Below are 22,796 nucleotides of genomic sequence, written 5' to 3'. Positions count from 1 at the left end.
CAAAACTGCCAAGAAGCAGAATGGTTGGAGTCAATTTCATTTATAGGAAATATAGATTTGGATGATGAGCTCTCCATTTTTCTCCATTTAACTATTTTCAGGGATGCCTTCTGTATCAAAGAGGAAATTATTGGATTGAAATTGTTAAACTGTACAAGTTCTGACTATTCTATGGTAGCTCATGGGACAAGAAGGGCATGTGCCCCAGGATTATCTCCCAAACACAAAAGCACACAACTTTCTCTCTCAAAAAGCTGGCAATATTGGGGGTTGTGCAAAGGTGGATCAGAGAAGGGGTCTAGGCTACAGAGGGATGTGGGTGCCATCAGATGTTTGGTTTTCAGACTGTGGGCATTAGGGAGGCTATCAAGTCTTTGCCTGCTGCCTTTTAGTCTGAGCATCACAACCTCACACAGAGAACAAAACTGCATTGCTAACACTACTCAATTACATGTAGTATATCTGAACTGCCAGGTACTGAGTCATGGGAAGATAATGTTTCAGGCAACTTCAAGGAAAAACAGTCATTACCAACTTGCCTTCCAATTCTATTTTTTCTACCTGATAACAGTAAACATTTATTACTCTCAAAAAATTATTTTTTGCACAACAATGTGAATGTATCACTAAATTATGCATACTTAAAAATGACTGAAATGGTAAAACCTTACGTGTATTTTACTATAGTAAAAATACAGCAACTTTCTGAAATATTTGACATAAGGACAAGGTAGTATTCTTTTGGAGTATACGTAAATTAAAACCTATGTTTGAAATGAGATAATTCATATTACATTAATCACTAAATGGAATTAAAGTTGCTCTTGCCACAGTTACCTCTGGCCTATTAGGCAATCATTGCTGTATTTTTCAACATCCTTCATTATCACACACTGTTGTTGGCCTCTTCCTTGGATCCCTGGTTACCAGCCTATCCTGACCTTCCACTGACTACTCAGGCCACTCCTCTCCATCTGCCGGAATTGGTTATTCTACCCCTACCCATTGGTTTTTCACGCTACACTGTCCCTGGGTGATCTTAGTTATTTTGGTAGCCTTCAGAATAGCTACCTTTACACTGAGAACGTACAGACCTGCTTCTGAACTTCTGAATAGCAAATCACCTATGAATTGAATCTCCTTGGGTGCCCTAAGGGACTATCAACTCACCTTAATCTCCACAGGATTTGGAATCAGAATGCCTGGGTCTGAATACTCCATCATACAGGGAAAAATTCTATCTATCCAGGAGGCCAACCCACTCACCTGGCCTCCCCTCCTTTCTCCATACTCTTTAGTCATCTAGGCCATGGACTCTACCTTCTCAGAGTCTCTCATTCCCCATGGCCATGGCCTTTGTTCGAGCTCTCCTTAAAGCCTAGCTATTGTAGCTCCCTCCCAGCTTCTAGCCTGGCTACCTTCTTTACCACTGCAGCTCGAGTACATCTTAAGGTTTTCTAAAGGGTTCCCTTTCTTGCTTGAGGTCCTTCAGTGGCCTGCCACTGTCCTAAGGCCATAGTGGACAGAATCTTAGGTACTGTCCCATCTTCCTTCCCAGGATTTGCTATTTACAATCCCAACTCCAGCCCATCCATAATCCCCCATAGTATCCAGAATGTACGAGGCTCCAGCCAGGCTCTAGTCCCCCACAGTACCCAGAGTGCACCAAGCTCCAGCCAGGCCCTCATCCCCAGAGCACAGCAGACCCTTCCAGCATCTGTGCACCCACTGCACACCACAAACCCCTATTCTTCCTGACCCCACAAAAACTCAGCGCTCAGGAGTCTCTTTCTGATACCCTAGTCTCATCAGGGCCTGTCCCTGTATCTTTACTCATTAAATTCTGAGTGTCCCAGAGGGCAGAAACATGTGATTGTCTCTGTGTCCTCAACATCTGAGAGTGGCCAGGGATTAGTATATATAATCAAGGTAATACATCAAGATGTAATCAAGGGTGATCCTCTAGCACCTGCCAGGCCTTCAAATGTATGTGGAACAAATGAACAAAGGAGAAAGTCTTTTATGTCTGTGAGGGTTACCAAAAAACATAAACTTAAACTATTTGAAGCAGAGCTCCTCTGGCATGGTGTGCTGATTTGCGTAACACAGTTGTCGATAACAGAGCTTCGTGGCTCTGCACTGCGTGAGCTGTATTTCTCTCCATGCTCTCAGTGGAGATTCTGTCTTCTCACTAACAGTGAGTCTTGGCAAACCAATAACGATTTCACTTTCCACAAGATACGTTTGTATGTTTTCAAGAAGCCTAGTGTTCTTTACTTGCTTTCAAGGTGACTGATTTATTTCCTCCTTTTATTTTCTTTTATGAATAGAAAGCAAAGCAAAATCCAATATTGCTCTCTTATGTTCCTGAGCTTTCTCTTTGGTCAGCCTAGCTTTTAGCTTCAGGTCCCATCTTATCTTTCCAGGTGGGAGTGTAATAGGATTCCAGCAGGCAAACATGTGGCAAGACAGAAGAAGGGAGTGAGCAAGAAAGGGTTTCCCAGCAGAGGCCAACAAGGGCAAGACTGTTGACATGAGGGCAGGGCCTGGAACCCTGGAGAAAGAAAAGCTGTTAACCATTAATCCTGCCCTATCACCTCACCTCTTCCAGATCAACTGTGTAGATACTTGATGTAGGCAGCCACACAGACAACAAGAATGGAAGCCAAACAACTCTAGTGGTTAATGTGGACTTGAGAAGGGTACAATTGGGGCGGGTCAAGCACCCCTGGTTTCACTGCCCAACCCTCTCTATGAAATTTTCAACAATGAAAGAGGTTAATAGTTAGGCTAAGAATTCAAAAGCCATGGAACTCTATAACAGGAAGGTATGATGGCACCTGTGATTTTTCCATTTGTTTTGTCTTCCAACCATTCTCCGTGAGTTATTCTAGGAGGGGATCCCATGGTTACACAGGACATGATTTAAAAACCCTATCCCCTGAGGGGAAAGGAGCTCAGATCAAAAAATTCGTACCAGCCAGTCAGTCAGCTTTGGAGTCCACACTATAGCACAGACCTGTTGACTTCCATCTTTCCACTTCACCTTTTAGTGCAGTGAACAACTGTGTTTCAAGCAAAGCACACATGTACCATTAAAATTCCAGTTTGAGAAAAACCTAGTCCTTAAAAGAATATGCACAGTTTAATAATATTCTGCACTGTGTGGAAAAGGCATCCAAATACTTTTTAAAATGCCCAGATATCTCTAAATATTTACTATGTCTTCCACTGATCTTGAGACAGGTCTGCCTTCATCAAATTCAAGACACCCAAAGAAATATGCACATTTGTGTATTTAGGCAATATCTACACATATTCTTGCACTAAGTTTGGGGTCTCACATGGGCATATGGGTCTCAGTGATGTCCCTGACCACTTCTTCTTTCTATCATGTCCTAAAGGCACTTGCTTACTTTTTCAGAGAAAGGTCTACATGTGCATAAAAAGAAAAAGTCCAATTTTTGGCTAACATGTTAATAGGAACAGAGAGAAAAAAGATATGAAAATTTTTCATTTGATGGACTGGTACAACTTTGAGAAAAATTAGTACTTGTAACTCTCTGTTTGACAACTCATGCCTTCAGTATCAGACCAGTAACCATAACCTACTGGCCATCATAGCATCCCCACCTCATTAGGGATTGAATTTATTCACCAGGTACTTCTATTTCTATAATAGAAATTCTGTGTTGAAGCCAGAAGCTCTGACTGCTCACAGGTGGGACAGAGGGGAGACAGGTGGGCAGAGGGCAAATGCTCCATTATGGTTTTGCTTATAAATTTACTCTTTTGCTTTTCACAGTATGCCTGCAGGGTTAGTAATGTGTTTCTCATGAGCAAACGACCAACAGAGAGGCCTCAATCTGCTCTGATTTCCTAGTCATGCCTGTTTGAACCTAGGTAAAACCAAAATTCTTTTGAAGCCTTAAAAAATAAAATAAAATGGTCTGTCAAAGGTCTTCAGTAAACTCTGACTCATTTCCTAGGGGGAAAAAGCCTTGTCAGCAGAGCTGGTCCCACCAGGAGACCAGCTTTTCACCCTGAGGACTTGGTGCTATTAGAAGATCCAGGTACCTTCTGGGTAGACAGCTAGTAATAGAAGTGTGGGATCCAATGGAAGGTCAACATTTAGCTCTTTAAGAATTATCCAGATATCTGAAAAAGTCAGGTGAAGAGAAAGGAACCAACAAAGCGTGTGTTCACATAAAACTTCCCTTTCACTGAAATGCAATGTAAATCTTTGTTTCCCAGAAGTCAACCACAAAGTAATTGAAGCCATTCCTGCTTGACATAGGAAATCTTCATTCTGTTCATTCCACACAGTTCAATAATCTCTATTCTCTTCATTCCACACTGAACCCACTTGCTACATGGAACCATTTAGTCCAGTCAATGTTTTAAAATATGTATAGCGTAGTGATGCTTAACAATCCTGCTGACTGAAATATGTTGCAAGGAATATTAGTTCAGAGAAACATCAAAGTATAAAAATATATGAGTGTATAAGAAAGAAAAAAAGTTATTCTACACCGGCACATCAGAAATTACTCAACCACTTCTGTGAGTGCCTAAAACCATTACTGTCATGTGAGGAACAGAGCAGCACCCCACCCACAGCAAACTCAAGATTTCTCTGAGTCTATTTACCAGGTAAGTCAAGACTTGGCTTCTAATTTTGCAAAGTAATCAGTAACTTAGTCAGCTGTAAAATGTCTCTTCACTCTATAATCATGTGTAAAATTCATCCAATTATTTAGGTTGTCTGGGTTTAAGGAGTGTTATTATAAGAGAGAATTTTTTAAGAAAATTGTTCATTGTTGTCAGGGGAAATAAATTACTTTCATTTGCCCCCAGTAACTAAGCTTCAGGTCTCTTTGTCAGTAAAAGATATTATTCATTATTTCAAAGAAGGAAACTATGGTTGGGGAGGGAAAAGGTATAATAGAGTCAAATGGGGAGAGAAACTAAAACAAAGTATATTAAAAAATACTGTCTATTTTTCTCCCATAGGATTATTTACTACATCCAACATCAAACCAACTTAAAAATTAATAATCTCTCATTGACTTTATTGGAAGAAAGACAGATCTTCAATAATGTTTTACATTTTTTTGTCTGTAATATTTTGAATCCTGATTGGGAAAAGGATTCACACCACAACAAATCATGTCTGCCTTTATTGAAGTGACTATTTCTTTTGTCTTTTATAAGACTTAATTTTCATAAACAAGTAGGGAAATATCATCTACTGCTTCTTTTTTTGTTATGTGCCTCTTGTCTAGTTAAGTCTTTTTTATCATGTGTTTGTGTGTGTCCAGAGGTAAAGATTAAATTAAGCCACTGATGCAGTCCAAGTGTATTTAATTGTATCAGGGTCTTGCGACAGTCTCAGGGCCCCTACCGTGGCCCTGTGTAAACCCATTCAGTTTGGCTTCCTCTCGCCTGTTCTAGACGACCTGCACTCTACTTCTGCGTAAAGACTCCTTGTGAAGATGCCAGTAATCTCTATTTTATTCCTTTATTACACAACCACTTCTCCCTTTGGCAACTTGAAGGAAACCCCAAATTTGAAAGTATTTAGAGTATTTTAGAGTATTTAACCAGCATACATCTTAGAAAAAATCCAGAGCCGGAACAAATCCCTTAAGTAGCCTTGTAAATAAAGCAGGAAACTTTCACAAGTCAGCAGCATTTCTCAAAAGGACGAGTCCACCCTTATGGCAAGAAACTAAAACTGCAGAAATCATTACTCTCCTAACTTGCATTGCCACGCACCTGCAAGATTAAAAAAGAATGATATGCAGGTGTGTTCTGAGAAAGCATAAGTCTTTCCAGCAGATGCATTAAGTGAGATAAAAACCTTATGATTGAAGGGGGAGAAAAAGTTGGGACAATTAAAAATGCAACTTCCTATGGAGAATCCTCAAAGCACTCAAGCTAGACCTCCCATTTGATCCTGCAATCCCATTACTGGGCATCTACCCAGAAGGAAAGAAATCCTTTTATCATAAGGACACTTGTACTAGACTGTTTATTGCAGCTCAATTTACAATCGCCAAAATGTGGAAACAGCCTAAATGCCCACCAACCCAGGAATGGATTAACAAGCTGTGGTATATGTATACCATGGAATACTATTCAGCCATTAAAAAAAATGGAGACTTTACATCCTTCGTATTAACCTGGATGGACATGGAAGATATTATTCTTAGTAAAGCATCACAAGAATGGAGAAGCATGAATCCTATGTACTCAATTTTGATATGAGGACAATTAATGACAATTATGGTTATGGGGGGGAAACAGAAAGAGGGAAGGAGGGAGGTGGGTGGGGCCTTGGTGTGTGTCATAGTTTATGGGGGCAAGACATGATTTCAAGAGGGACTTTACCTAACAATTGCAATCAGTGTAACCTGGCTTATTGTACCCTCAATGAATCCCCAACAATAAAACAAAACAAAAAAGGAAAAAAAAAAAAAATGCAACTTCCAAATAATCAATGTCCAAAAGTTTTAAACTTCTCTTTAGAGTCAAAAAGTACTTCGACCCTGTGACCCAGTTTATCAATAATTTTCTTCAAGCACAACAAATTTCTTAGCATTATCTAAGTATATACACTACTTGTATATAAAGGGCTAGCAAGTCAGCGATCCTATCTTATTCGTGGGGAGTTCTTCTCTTAACTTCTTGTTACCATCTTCTGCCTTCTCCCAAGACTGCCACATGTAGAGAGACATGGGCAGCCCGCACACATCCTACCCAAGTCCCACTTGCCCAGTATGACTTTATTTTCTTTTTGTGATTCTCCCTTGTCAAACTTGACTCTTCTGCCATCTCTTAGTCAAATCCCCTGATTTTCATTGTTTAAATATTATCTAAACAAACTCCAAATCATCATTCATGTCTTTTGCTTTATTTTTCTTAGGTTGCTTAAAGAAATACATACAACAAATAATGTAAATTATGGAAATAGAAAAATGGAACTAAAGAGAAAACAAGTAGGAAAGTTATTATGAAAGCAGGAAATCAGAATTGAAAGCTTTTGTTTTCAGGCTCACATACCAATCACTTATATCAGTGGTTGAAAAATTATAGCTCACTGGTCCAATCGGGCCTACCACCTGTCTCTGTAAATAAAGTTTTATTGAAACACACACATACCTGCTCATTTACATACTATTTATGGCCACTTTCATGCTACAAAGGCAGAGTTCAGTAACTAGGACAAAGACCACGTGGCTTCAAAACCTAAAATATTTGCCACCTAGAAAAATTTGCAAATACTATGGTTATACTATTCTATGCCTAGGAGATATAAGCAAAGCAGTTTCTTAGGATAGGCACACTCTTTGTAAGATGATTCTGAAGTGGTAGATTACTTTCTAGTTATAAAAAGTTCACTATGTAATCAAACAAAAAACATACTTAGATTCATTTTTTACAGTAAATGTAGCAATAGGTTTCATAGGGTCAAAGGTATATCACAACTCAAGTCAATAAAACAATTCTATGTGAAGCTAAAACATTGCCATTCAGGTATAAGTCACTCCTGGTCTGGCTTAATTCAGGGATAATCCCCTCAGAGGCAAATGGCAGCTACTTATGCAGCCTTAATACTGGCAGACATGGCTAACGGATCAATGTGTTCTCTTCTGCTGAGCCCCCATGTGTCCTCAGAAGTCTTCTCTCAGCAGTCTTCTGGCAGCTTCAACCAATCATTAGCAGTTGGCATCTAAGGTAAAACCAATATGCCAACTTTGCAGTAAGGCAATTTTCCATGAACATGCTCTCACCTGGGGATGGTGAGATTGAGGTTATGCTCGCTATGGAGCTCTTGAAACACAGCTATTATATTTTGTCAAAGTACAGAGCTGTCCCTGTTAATGGCCATCCACATGGAAGGACAAGACCGCATGCCTGCATATACAGGGCCTGAAGAAGAGAGCTCAGACCTTCTCCTGGGTACAGATAGACAGGGGTCGGGGCGGGCCACAGAGGGCACAGGCATTTTATCTGAGAACATTCAAGCCCAATATCTATATTATTTGTTCAAAGAAATGAACACCCATCACCTTGATCCATCAATATTGTCACATGTTTCTAAGGACAAGGATTCTAAAATAAATGTAGATAAACCAAAAAAGGTGATTTCTGAGAAACTACAATTTAGTTAAATGTTGGAAGATGATGACAAAACTGCAGACTTTGGATTTAGAATATACACGTAGCCATTTTCTATTCCTGTTTCTTCCTTGTGGCTATAAATCTCTGTCATAAATTGATTATCTTTCCAGCAGAACAAAAATTTTAGCTATCTAATAGAAGCCTTTAACATGCAAATTTAAGATCATTATAATTATTCTTATTTTATCACACTGGAAATTGCTATTCAATCTATACCTAACTCCCATGTTGTCAAAGGAAAGAAAAAGACAAAACATATCATGGACCACTTTACAATATTCCCAACAGATTTTTCCACAAGATGATTAAAAAGTAAAACATCTATGCCCTAGCACTTTTTTCTCCTTATGGGCTTATGGTTGTGTTCTAGAAAATACCAACCACAAAAAAGTGAAACATAACCATATTTGACAGCAGACTTAATACAGCCAAGGACCATAACAGCTCAATGGAAAAAAATTCTCTCCATCCTAAAAAAGACCAAATACTACTAAATATTACTATTTAATCTTCTAGTATCAATGCTTAGGGTTTAATTTCAGATCACTTAAAATCACATCTAAGCACATGAGAATGGAAAATTTGGACTCTGTATGACAGTGGTTCACAACCTGTGGGTCACAACCAACAGGGACTATATTAAAGGCATTAGGAAGTTTGAGAACCACTGCTGTATGGCCTTAGAGGAGAAAGAAAAGAAAAAAGAAGAAAAAAAAGAAAAGGAAAGAAAAAGAAAAGAGAAGAAAAAAGAAAAGGAAAGAAAAAGGAAAGGAAAGGAAAGAAAAAAAAAGAGAAAGAAAGAAAAGAAAAGAAAAGAAAAACTCTTAAAGAGTGAAAGAAAACACTAAGTCCAGATATCACAGTAACAGGAACCACATACAGGGATTCCCGTTTATGCACTTGAGAAAAGACACAGAATGTCAGTGCAGAAAATTCTGGAGGAAAGTAAAAGCTGCTCCTTCGCACCTATGGTCTGATTGCCATTTCTCCAAGCAGTTACACAAACTTTCACATCCTTTGACATGTACTGAAACCAATCTGGAGATCAGGATTGAGTAAATGTTGTATGACATTGCCTGAAAAGGCTCTTTCACAACAATCAAGGCCTTTAAAGTTTGCGCTTCCAAAAGATTGCCATCCCAAACAACCAACATGCATAGTACCTTTCCCAGAACCCTAAAAGTAGTAATACTTTTGCTAATTTTTCTTTTTAAGACTAGTTATGAAGGTTCCTACTTACGTAGTGCATACAATGTGAGAATTATTCCAGCCAGACAAAATCCTTCAAAGAACCTGAGTGTGCTGAACATTGTCACATTCACTGACAGTGCCACAGTCAGTCCAAAGATCAGGATGAAGATGATGGAAAACAGTAGCACAGGCCGCCGGCCAACCCTGCATATGGAGAGGGAAAAAGTCAGGAATCATCAGGAAATAAGGCAGTGATGCCAGCTGCTGAAACCTTGTATCCAGCAGGCACCCAATATATGTGGAATAAGTACTACATTAAAAGTCTTCAGACTAGACCCACTTCACTGTATCGCAGAATACTATGGGTATTCTATGGGTGGGAAGGCCCTTGGGGAGATTTAGCCCAACCCTCTAATTCTGGAGACGGGGAGCAAAGATCAACCAGCTACTGGGTATAGGAATCATGCTGTGAACCTAATTCCTGTCGCTGAATCTATCCACTGAATCTATTTCTGAGAATATGCAGGGATGATTTGAGGCAAGAGGAACAAAATCAATAATATCCCAAATGTGAACCTTGACACACCCAGCATAAAAAGTCTTGAGAAATCATTGACCTTTGGAACCGGAGTGAAAGTCAACATGGCACTTAGCGAAGTGGCTTATTTCCTTTCTCTGGGCTATTAACTAAGTCAGGGGCTTGAACCTACACACAGTCTAACAGAGCTGGGGTCAAGCCACCTGCCAATTTGTTCCAGCTACATGATGACAAGTAATTTTTAAGGGGCCACACACTAAGCTAGGTAGCTTGAACTTTAAATACCTGGCGTGAACCTGATAGTGAACTAACAGTAATGCCCACTGGCAGCAAGGGGTTGGTGGGAGGCCATTGAGTTTCTGGAAAAGGCCACCCATCAGACCTAAATTCACATCTTTTGGAGCTGGCGGGAGCCAGATTGGTGACCACTAGGGGGCGAGGTGTTTCTAATGGTGGCTGGGAGGACAATAGTTGGTGGTCCATGGGAATTGAAAGGTCACCAGCTCCCTATCCCCCCATGCTAACTCTCCTCTTTTCCTTCATTAACTCATTATGAATAGAACTTCAACAATAACTCTTCATCAAACAACTGGCTTGGTCTAGAAGGATATCTCACAGAGAAATTGGAGTAGAGTGGATGTACTTTGTCTGGAAGGGAAAAAGGGCAAAAAAATCCAGACCTAGCACACTAATACCACAAAGGATAGATGCATGGATTGAACTATCCTAAATATGTTTATTCAAAGGCACCTATTATAAGCAAAATGCCCAGAAAAGGCAGAGAAACAGATAAATTCCTGGGGGAGAGAATGTGGAAAGACCTCAAAAGGGCACATTTTCATCATCCTTTTACAGTGATGAGAATGCCTTAAACTCAGAGCATGGTGATGGCTGGATAACTCTGTAAATACATTAAAACTCACTGGATTGCGCACTTACAATGGGTGAATTTTATGGAATGTAAGTTATCTGTTAATTAAGCTGCTGAACAAAAAAAGCATGTCCTCACCCTCTCAAAGAAAATTCTAGGAAAAGAATAAGACAGAATTTCACTCAGAATTTTTATTTTTATTTTTTTGCAGTTTTTGCCGGGGCCAGGTTTGAACCCGCCACTTCCGGTATATGGGGCCGGAGCCCTACTCCTTTGAGCCACAGGTGCCGCCCTCAGAACTTTTTAAGGTTCTAACCATCCCTATTAGTCACTTTAGTTCAGTGGAATGAGACCAAGGCTAGGGTCTCAACACTAATGTAAGTTAATTATCTCATCTAGAGGTTTTAGCTATTGCTTCCTTTAACTGGTGCTAGGGCTATGGAGGACTGTATAGATGATTTTTGTCCAACCCCAATTCATTTACAGAAATAAACTTAAAATATGGCTTAGTCATTGTCCTAAAATGGGAAAATAAAATCTAACATCCATTTTTATTTGCCTTTACTTCCCTTGTCTACAAAATGGGAGTAAGCATCCCACTTCGCGGAGTTGTTGAGATCATTTACTAAGAATGATCGGCACAAATGCAATGCCCAACACCAAGTAAAGAGTTCAGTGTCTCAGCTCTCATTCCTCCCTGCCCTTCTGCATTCCTAACGCCTACCAAACATGGTCTGCCCTGTTTTGGTACTTTAGAAAAGATGCTTGATTTTTTTTTTTTTAATCTTGTAGAAATCATCCTAAGTCCCTCCCTCCCAAATGGCAGTTAAACTCAGTAAGTATGATTATATAACCTATAGGTGATAACTTCAAGCATGGTCTTTGAAATCATTGCATCCTGGTTTTGAATCCAGGCTTACTACTTATGAACTATGCCATCTCAGGAATGGCCAAGTTTGTTCTGGAGAGCCAGTTCATGCCTACTCAATAGGGCTGCCGACAGGTATGGATATGGGCAAGGGCTTCAGCAAGCATTCAGTATGCTTTACTTACTAGCATCGGAGTTTTAGTATAAACTGGCTCCCCAGAGCAGAACCCCCTCAGTGGTGAGTGATAAACCCCATTTCTGTCTGTAACATAGAAGGCTTTATCACTTAGGATCTGTGGTGGACAAAATAATGACTCTTAAAGATGTCCATGTTCTGATCCCTGGAACCGATGAATATTTCATCGTAAAGCAAATTCTGCAGATGAGATTAAGCTTAAGGACCTCAAGATGAGGTGATTTTCCAGGAAGGTGCAATCTAACAACAAGGAACACATCTTCTCATTGCAGGAACCAGAGAGAGTGGCATGAGGAGGACTTAACTCACCACTGCTGCTCTGAGATGAGGAAGGGGCCACAAGCCATAGAAAGCAGGTGGCCTCTAGGAGCTGGAGGAAGCAAGGAAACTGCCCATCTCCTAGAGCCTCTGCCCTTGCCAATACCCCGATTTTAGCCCAGTGAGACCTTTGTTGGACTTGTGAACCATGGAACTGTAAGACAATTAATTTGTGCTGTAAGCCACCACCAAGCATGTAGTAGAACTGATAGAGGATCTCAGCAGGAAATGAGGCCCCACTTAAATGAAGCTAGTGGAGATTTTAAAAAGGGATTATTTGTAAGAGTGAGCAAGCCATGAAGGAAGCCACAAGGCAAGGTGTTTGATCTTTGCAGCTCTTAACAGCAGGGAGCACTGGGGAAAGGATGGTCCTGGGCTCCAGAGAGTGGGGTGCTATGTAGAGGGGCTCAGACAGGAGGCAACCAGCCCTTCTATGTCTACAGAGACCAAGCTGGGAGAAAAATGCCCCACCTCACCCTCCTCTGCCCTGAGGATCTGCTTCCCATTGGCTGTTCTCAGCCAGGAGTTGGAAGGCAAGGGGCAGCCCACCATGACCAGCTAGCTGCCCAGGGAGGCTAGAGAAAAGTGAGAAAGCTTCCATAGCAACAGATGCAGCAGAAAGGGCACACCCTCAGGAGCCGCTGGCCGCCCTCCCTCTGGGATACCTGAATGAACAGATTCTATAATATAATGATACCCAGGGTATATCCCCAAACAAAATCTATTAAATAGTGATTGTGTCAAATACAATCACCTTTTAAAGAAAGAAGTGTACCACTTAAACATCATCCCATGCTGACAGCAGTGGTACAAGGCTTCCCACATGACCTGATCTACTTCCCCACGCAGCTGTGAAACGGGCCACAAGCTGTGAGGTCTGGAGTTCCCTTTAAACGGGTATATTTCCTTTTAAGTAAGTCATAAGCAGAGAGTAAAATGCCAGTAAACAAGGTTGGAAAATACCAAACTTTCAAACTGAAATGGAGGCCTGCTCAGAATATTCAAAAATCTACACCCCTAAGCAGCCTGCCCCTGACTCCAGGGAATCTCCTCTTGCCGATCTGACTCTTGAAAAAGCTGCTGCAGTGAAGTGGGCTTGCAATGTCAGACTTTTGCTTGCTCCCAGAGAAAGACCCAGACTCTTTTGTCCTCAGGTCTGGTATGTGATCGGGGCCCACGCTGCACATATGTGCAAGAATAAGTCATGCAAACAACCTTTAAACAATTTAAACCTTTATATGCTGATTCATTAAAAGTCCATATTTACTTTCCACTTAAATCAGCTATTGAATAAAGAAGGACAGTAAAGCTTCAGTCAAGTCTGCATTTTTTGAAAGAAGGTGACATGAATTATATTAGTATAACTTCCTAACTTTTTCAATGCAAATTTCTGGGAAACTACCTTTTAGAATAGTATAGCTCATGCTGAAAATATGTGAAGTCATATATTTGTTTTAGAAAAACCCACACCAGCCCCTACCAGGGGCCCCAGAGGTCATTAACTGCTTCTCTGTTACTTCTGTCCATAGGGAAATGTGTCCAGAACACGAATCTACATAAGATGATGAGGCAGATTCCGAGCACACAGGAAGTCACATTATATGTTAGTACAAGGTACTTCCAAATAGATGCTAGTTTTGGGAAGGAAATGTCTCCAACTTTAACATGATCTTGGAACCCTCTGCTTTGACCCTCTAGGCTCTTGCCAAGGCCAGTGATCTTTAGGGGTGCAGAGGGCAATACAATGACCGATAGAGTTCTCTTCTTATCCCTGGTAGCCCTCATTATGTCATTGGGCCCAAAACGTCCTGATTCACCAGAAAAACAAATTCCTCCGGGGAAATAGTTATGCCATGTCTCTCCCTGAGCAGTCCCATACTTGAAAAACCTGTTACATTGTGCAATTGCCTCCCTGCTCAGACACGTCACCACAGTGGCCCTTGTGACCACAGAATGCCTTAAATAAAAGTACTGCAGTGCCTGGGTAGAGAGGCTACTCTGGAGCCACGTGGCTGAGTTTCCAGACCCAGATCTCTGGCTTAAAGCTGGATGAGCTCGAAGATTTAACTTAAACTTCTGTGCTTTGGATTTTCAAGTCTAAACAGAGGTAATGACAGCATCTACCTAACAAGGGTTTTGTGAGGGTATTTTAATGTATGGAAATATTTAGCACAGTGCCTGGTTCACAGTAATCATCCAGTAAGTGTAGCTGCTAATGTAGTCATTGTCCTTACCATCGTTAATGTCTCCCAGTCTCCATCCTACAACTTTATTGTTGCACCCTGAATCACACACTTTGCTCCAGCCACCCAGACTTCCTTACCCACCCAAACAAAGCATATTCATTCTCACTCCTGGCAACCAACCTCCCCTAGCCTGCAGATCCCATTTGGCACTCAAATGCTGCCAATACCTCAAGGTCCAGTTCCCTATGGTCCCCAAGGAAGATGCGATGCTAAGGGGCAAAGGTCTCCAGCTCCTCATCCCTATGTTTAAATGCCTCTTCTGCACCCATCTCTCAGTGCCCAGCCTATGGGGTTCTGCACACAAGTCCTCAAGCTCTTCCGAATGTTAGCAGCAAGTAGGGAAACAGGCTGGTTTTGCTGGGCTCTAACAGCTGGAGAACTGCTCCAAATTTAAATTCTCACTTCTGGACAGTCTGTTATGTGCATGGGCCAATTCTTCAAGCTCTGTATTCTCCAGAGCTTAAGCCTTCTGCTCTGGCACCAACACCAGGGCAGAGAGAAGACTCAGCATAAGCTAACACTGACCACTCCTCTTTAGCCAGCAAACGTGTGCTGTTGCTTCCCAAGGTTTGTGCAGCAGGCACGGTGGTACTCACCAGTCAGCAATGCATCCAGTTATTAGGTAGCCAAAGATTAATCCAACCAGTAAGGAGAACTTAGCGATATGGACCTTCCAGGCATTATCACACACAAGATCCCACTAGAGAGGGGCAAATAGAAAATAAATCAGAGAGAAGCATACACAGAGCTAGTTGTATTCAATCATTAGGGCAATACAATAACCTTGTAAGGATCACAGCCCCCGTTGCCAGTACCATGTCACATACGCCAGTAAGTCTCTTCCGTGTTTTTGAAAATCCAATGAGAAAAATAATTTTCCCATCAAAGGAAATGTAATGTTTTAGTCTGGGACAGACCATAACAGTCTGCAAGGAGTGATATATGAAGTCTAGGGAGGTGGGTTCTTATGCCCCAACCCCACCCTGGGAAATGTAAACAGAGCCAGATGCAGGGGAGCAAGTGGGAGACCCAGGCTTCCCTGAGGACCAGTACCCCGTCACCCTGCAGAACTGCTCCCATGGCCTGGGAGCCCCTAATAACTTTCTGCCTGGGAATTCTAATGACCAAAGGAGATCAAAAGTGACTTTTGCATTTTCATCCCCAAACACTCCCCAAACTTTGTAAGTCATCTAAAACTTAAAGGAAAGAGTTAACATTGAAATATGAGCTTTCATCTTTCTTATTCATTCCTTGGAAATGTCCCTTGTGTTTTCCTATATTCCCCCGTAAAGCTATCTGCTCTACTTGGACGAAAAGCTGATTAGTAAATACAATATTCAGACTATGTGTTACAATAAAGTTTTATTCTTTAATAAGAAAAATAAAAACAATCTTGGTAATTTCCTTTTCTTCATTTTCAGAAGCAAGAGAGAAACCTGTGTGTGTTCCCTCTAAGTGATGTATGTCCAAATGGGGACACAGCACTCAAATCCACACCCAGCTTATGCCTGAGTCAGAGGGGCAAATATACATGTCCTCACCACCCAGGCTGTGAAGACCGCAGGGCCTACCCTGCTATTCTGTGCTCCCACCTACCATCAGGGGGACAGATGCCCTCCTTCTGTCAGAAAGAAGGGGCAAAAGCTTCAGTTTTGGGGCTGTCAACTCCAGGTCAGTGGAGACAAGGGGTTGTAGAGGCTGGGGTGGAGAAGCAGCTAGAGCAGCGGTTCTTGACTTGTGGGTCACGACCCACAGGAACTGTATTAAAGAGCCACAACATTAGGAAGGTTGAGAACCACTGAGCTAGAGAGAGGTACCAGGCAGGAGACTTGAGGATGCCAGAGTGGGTGGGGGTGTCCTGGAAGCAAAGACAGGATGGGGAGTGGGCATGTATATAGAAGATATCAGGCCGAGACCTGATCTCAGCCCTGAATTCTTAGATGTCTTCTCCTGACCCCTTGGTCTGTCTCTCTTTAGACTCAGAGTGTAATATAGAGGATTATTAGAGGGCAATGTAAGCTTAGGTCCTGCCCCCCATTACCAAACTGCTGGCAAGTCCACAGCTGTGGGTCCCAGCATCAGTGGATGCAGAGTGAAGCACGTGGCCCGGACAGAGTGGGAAGGTGCTATCTGCTGCATCATTCCCACTCCGAGACTGCCCTGGACTCCTCGGGATGCACACCTGTTCTCTGAGGCCCCCGAGACATGAGACAACTTTCCAGAGAACTGAGGAGAGTGACTCACTCTGCTACCCGACTTGCTTCCAGAGTAGTTGGTAACACCAGACTCAGGAAGAACTGGAACAAGGGAATGTGCGAAGGGCCAGAATGAGGGCCTCGTCAATAAAGGGTGGTTTGGGATTTGTTGTTGTGGAGGTTTATTCAACATGTTTGTGGAGAGGGCACTGCTGGTTGCATAGAATCTTATTAAGAATTTAGGGTGGCGTCTGTGGCTCAACAGAATAGGGCGCCAGCCCCATATGCTGGAGATGGTGGGTTCAAACCCAGCCCTGGCCAAAAAAAAAAAAAAGAATTTAGATGCAAGAGCCCGTTAGAGAGTTAACCTCCTCTTAGATACTGCAGTGTCCTTAGCATGTGCCCAAGGGCCCAGCAGTGATGGCATCACCTGGGAACTAGCTAGAAATGGCAAATCCTTGGGCCTGATCCCAGACCCACTAATGAGAACTTCTGGAGGTGAGCACAGCAGTGTCATTAAGCCATTCAGGTGATTCTAAGAACCACTGGCCAGCCCTGCCCTGTCATTTCCCTGCCACTCTGCAGACAATGAATGAGCATCACAACCTGGGCTAGAGTTCAAACAAGCAACTCCTGAGAGCAAGGAGAGGCTAAAACACCATGTAAACCATGCACAAGGCTTCGGCTGTTATTTTGAGCTGCAAATGCAGGATTGTAAAGCTAGGCAATGAGTTAAGTAGGCTTTTGGAGGTGAGCCTGGAAAACCAACATTCACAAATGTGCTATTGTTCAAAGAAAATGTATTTTTAATAATAGATACCTTTTAGTGTGCAGCCTACTTCTAGCTCCAGGAATGCAGGTTGTGCTTGGGGAGATGTGTGCCACAGCTTCATAACTAACAGTGGGTGCACATTCTGTTTTTGCAGCTCATTTTATACACACTAGGAGGAGAGGAGGTGCTTACAACACCTGTAACTATCCATCTCCCAACCACGGCACACGTGCGGGAGCCTCTGCCTGGCACATTCTTGGCAAGAGAGGGGAGCCCCAACCACAGGTTGCCACCCCGGAGAAGGGCACCATCTGCTGTCTTGATGGCTGAGAATCATTTTAAACACTTTCATGTCTCCACCAAGACTTCCCATTGATGAGTTTACTTGAGGTTAAGTGATGCAAATGAATACATTATGCTTATATGAGATGACCTGGAGACAAGAGAGATTTTAATAAGAGTGTTCAGGGGAGTGGAGGAACTTGCCCATAGTGTTGTGAGTTCAGCCACCTGAGCAACTGCGAGACCTGGCCTTGGGCAGGCACGACCCAATTTAGTCCCCACCTAATGAGATGTTCAGTAGTCACCTTAATACAACCCCTATCAATTAACAATGCCAGAGTGAAAAATGAAAACAGGAGAGCTAGACTGAACCACTTGCACAGTTGGCAGGGAAAGGAGGCCTGCTTAGAAGTCTTTGCCGGCAATACCCCAGTTCTTAGCCTATAAGCACCCACCTGGGAGAGGAGGCCATGGAATCTGGGGCAAGGCAGCCACCTGGCGCCGTAAACCCTCTTCAAGGAAGCACAAAAACAGGCAGCTTATCTGAATCATCAAGCAAACCAACTCTGACTGGAGGCCCAGCAGGCCAGCCAAGATAAGGGTTACTCATCTGAGCAACGCCCTGGCCAACCCAGAGGCTCCCCTCTGGGGGAAGTGCCATTCAGCACGCTGGGGTGAACTGGGGAGTCCACTCAGCCAACGCCCTTGTTTGATCTCTACTTCTAGTATTGACAAAAATGTACAGGGAAAAGAAAATGCATTCAAACTCAGAACTACCTTCTAAAGAATTCCACAAGTATGAGGAAGCTGTGAGATAACCTGGCTCTCAAAATTTGTTCACATCACTATAGATAAGATGTGGCATTTGCTCATTTCACTGAACAACATTTAAAGCAATGTCAAAATTTTTAAGATTTAGAAAAATCGGAGAGGAGTAATGATTCTAAAAAGTGCAAAATTAGGCCTTAATGTAATGGGTTTTAAAAACACCCACAAATTTTTGTGCAGACAGGGTCTCACTATGTTGGCCCCCAGGATGGTCTTAAACTCCTAGGCTCAAGCAATCTTTCTGCCTTGGCCTCTAGAGTGGCTGGGACTATAGGCATGTATTACTGTGCCCAGCTTGGTTTTGTTTCTGACACTACCATCGTCATGTCCCTCTTACTGCCTCCTTCTGCATCAAATCAATCACTCAGTCCAGCCGCTCTTCCTTACAAACATATTCCAAATCTATCCCCCCCCACTCCATGGCTCCTGTGTTCAACCTGACTTGTAGGGCACAGGAAGCGCTTACTCATCACCTGCAATTCCAGCCTCCTTCTGGTGCATGTTCCTGCAGTGTGGGCTAGAAGACTGAAAACAACACTTTTAAGCTGGACGGCCACAGTTCCAAATGTGATTACAGTGCTGCCAATCAGGTGCACACCCCAAAATAACTTTGAGTGAGCAGCCTAGTTCTAATTTCTCTGATGACTTGAATAAAGATGAGTATTAGAGGGGAGGAAGTAGGATGTCTACTTTGCTGGTCAGATCTGACAGGGTTTGGGTGGTCCTGAAGCCAACAGCTCCGGAGGTAGCTGAGGAGGTGTAATCTTGGAGCCAGTGTTGGCACACAGACGTCCTCATTTCCCAGCCTGGTAACTGAGACACAGTTCCCTGGCCAGGCTAGTCTCTGGAATCCTTCCTGAGGCCCAGTTTACCGCTGCTCTAGCGACTCAGTAAGCACTACTTCTCTGTATTCAATCCCTGTCTCCTAAAATATCCCAGAGTGGCTTCTGGTCTTTGCAAATCAAATCTCATCATTCTCTGATTAAATTTCCCTGGGATGGCGTTTGCAGGGAATGCAGAGAACAGGATGGGACCAGATCACCATCCTTCCTCTCCTGAACTAATATCAGAGTCTCCCTGTGTTAACTCCAGTCTCCCCGAAATCCATTCCCTAGAGAACAATGACAACAATCCCTTAATTAAGCAGGTTAACACTTCATCAGCAGGTTTAACAAGATCATAAAAGTGCTAAAGTCATGGCCCTGTTTCATCATCTTAGGCTTGCTTTCTTTGCCATTATTCCAAGATCAGGACATTCTATGGTGATGCCATGAGAAGCTTGTGAGCTATGACTAAGTGGTGAGACAATGACTCTAAAGTGTGTGTCTATGTTTTACACGCTATTAGCTGCTACATGTTCTGTTAAAAGGAAAAAAAATGGCAAAGGTTACAGGAAACTTGGTAGACTGTTTTTATACCTATATATTTTAAGGATAAGCTAATGTAAATATAATTTATGCTACTTTAAAAGGAGTAATTGAATTGTTTGATTTGCCAAGGTAGAGAAATATTCATCAAGGAAATTAATGAAATTTCTAAAGAAGATGGAAAATAAGCAAGAGATAAGGAAGTTAATCATTTTCAACAGAAATAATTCCTATGTTAAAATAAAATATAAAACAAGAACAAGAAAATAGGAAATAGGTTACTTGTCTGATTTTGAAGTGCACATGGAATCTCCCAAGATAAAAATTAAGGGGAAAAGAAACTACCTAAGGGGGCCAGGCATGGTGGCTCACTCCTGTAATCCTAGCACTCTGGGAGGTCAAGGCGGGTGGATTGCCTGAGCCAGAGCAAGACCCGGCCTCTATAAATAGCCGGGCATTGTGGCGGGTACCTTTTTACTTGGGAGGCTGAGGCAAGAGAATTGCTTGAGCCCAAGAGTTTGAGGTTGCTGTGAACCATGACGCCATGGCACTCTACCAAGGGGAAGGAGGGGGTAGGGAGGGGAGGGGAGGGGAGGGAGGGGAGAGAAGGCAAAGGAAGGAAAGAAAAGGAAGAAAGAAACTACCTAAGGAAATGAGTGGTATATTTTCTAACAGTTTAACTGTTACTATTTTAATATTAATTTGAATTATTTAAAACTTCTATGCATCAAAATTATCATAAGAAAAATTATGAAATTATAAAGACCTAAATTTGTAAAATATATGCACAAGATTAACTCCTAATATTTAGTGATTATTTATATGTCGATATACCTTAAGACTCCAACTAGAAATAGGTTAAACCCTCAGATAACTGACAGAACAAGAAATACAAATAGTTAAAAAATCACTTGGGAAATGTTTGATTCAACTAAAGGAAATCAAAACACAATATTTTGCTTTCCAAAAAAATTGTTTTTCAATGTTCTAGCGATGCAAGAGAAACAAAGAGGTATAAAATCTGTACAAATGTGTACAATATAGAGACTGTTTTTCTGGAAGACAATTTGGCAAGACATAGCACATTACTTTTAATCGCATTTACCTTTTATATCAGCAATTCCCTTTCTTGGAACTTTTTCCCAATGAAATAATCAAAGACAGTTGGTTACTAGGTCTAAGTCATAAGAGTAAAAAGTAAGAACCCAACTACATGTCTAATGATACTATACAGCCACTGATAATTTTGCTCTTGAAAATGAACAACTGAAAACAATGTTCACAATATAATGGTAAGATAAGGCCTCAGAATGAAAAAACGGTGAATAATAAATGGGTGTGTATGCAGGAAAAATTAGAAGATGCTCCATAGTATTTCAAGTGATTATCTCCGGAGAGTAGAATTAAGACTGAGTTTTATTTTCAATTTTATACTTTTCTTGATTTCTAAACTTTTCCAATTAATCTAGATACCTTGAAATGAGAGAAAAAAAAATATAGGTAAAAATAATGTAAAGTCCCACGGCGGTAATGATGGTGGTGAGGGTAACATAAAATCATCAAAAAGCAAAGCAACAAAGGAAAAAACCTTTTCACCTTTTAAAGAACATGTATTTTAAAGAAATCTTATACATCAGGCCTAGAGAACGCTTATTTTGAAAGTGGCCTGGAACAAACCATGCCTTTGCAGCCTTAAGTTTCTGTATGTTAATACCCACTGACTAAAGCAAAAAGTGTTTTTTAGGGAACTGAATGAAAATTTTCCCCAAAGTTTCATCTTTTGTAGTTGAGATGCCCATTTGCGCTTATTCCATCAATAGACCACGAGGGCTTTTCCAATCTACTCGGCAAGCTATCTTTTCTAAACCGGAGTACAGTCTGTTTAGATAAAAGGAAATACTTTTGTTCCACGCTACAAAGAGGATAGTACTGCTTAAAATTCAAGAGCTTAAATAAAACAAATTCCTCATTGGGTCAAAGGAATTTAGAAAAATGTAAGGTCAGCATTTTTCCCCCCTAAAATAGAGTTTCAGCAGCCTCTCATGAACCACTGTGGATTTGCTGTGCCGGCATTTCTTAACTGAAGACAATAGAAACGGCAAGAACACACACACGGAGTCCGCCCTGGAAGATTAGTCACAGACGGACAAAAGCAGCAGCCTCCGTGAGCTAGGCTGATGAAGCACATTGGCTACAATTAGTTTCTCAACATTTAGGGCAGCCTATGCTGTCCCTTGTTTTTCAGTATTGTTAATCTAACAGTGTACAGATTTTTTTTTCCCTAAAAGATTCCAAGAAAAGTCAAGATAAACTGCATGATTTGAAAACCTCAAAATACTCCCTGCTTTTTTCCTATAAGCTCATCCTCCAATTTTAGGAGGTTCACTGTCAACAGTAGCCAACACAACTGCCAATTAGACTTGGCATCCTTGCAAGCTTCCTTAAATGACATAATGAACAACCTTGCCAGGTACTCTGGAGAAAAGAAAATTTTTTTTTTTAGTTTTGTTTCTCTGTTGTTCATTAATTGCTGCTCAAATTGCTCTTCAACTTATTCTTCCTCCCTACCTTGGTGCCAAAATAAAAACCATGACACTTTGAAAGAAATTGGCATTGCACAAATCTGTTACCAGCCTGTCCCTGCTTCCTGCAAGATACACCTCAACCAGCAAACCTGCATTCCAAGCCTCTGGCAGAAAACCTACTCCAAAGCCACAGCGTTAGAGAGCTAGTCAAATTCTTAAACTTCATGTGGTCCCTTTTTTATGAGTAATGTAGTAATTTTAGATTCATTGTCACCCTTAAGCAATTATCTTCTGTTTCTTTTGCTTCAAATGACAACTCTTACTGCCTGCTTCCTTCTGCACCGTACAGACCTCCTGCTGGAAGAGAAGTGGAAACAGCTTCATTTAGTGACACAGGCTTTCCCAGTTCTCA

General features: G+C 41.6%; 1 protein-coding gene across 3 annotated transcripts in view; it reads right to left on the bottom strand.

Moving 5' to 3' along the window:
- SLC22A23 (solute carrier family 22 member 23) overlaps nt 1-22,796 on the bottom strand; it is a 177,256-nt gene that overhangs the window by 126,362 nt on the left and 28,098 nt on the right. For all 3 annotated transcript variants that reach the window (XM_053602391.1, XM_053602392.1, XM_053602393.1), the window contains exons 2-3: nt 15,012-15,115; nt 9,428-9,582 (exon numbers count right to left, since the gene is read on the bottom strand). In XM_053602391.1, coding sequence (XP_053458366.1) covers nt 9,428-9,582; nt 15,012-15,115 — 259 coding nt within the window. The remainder of the gene's footprint in view (nt 1-9,427; nt 9,583-15,011; nt 15,116-22,796) is intronic.

This window comes from Nycticebus coucang, chromosome 9, assembly GCF_027406575.1.
Source record: "Nycticebus coucang isolate mNycCou1 chromosome 9, mNycCou1.pri, whole genome shotgun sequence".
In the NCBI taxonomy this organism is placed as follows: Eukaryota; Metazoa; Chordata; class Mammalia; order Primates; family Lorisidae; genus Nycticebus; species Nycticebus coucang.
Note: the sequence above shows the minus strand (reverse complement) of the source record. Positions and strands in the feature narration are given on the sequence as shown.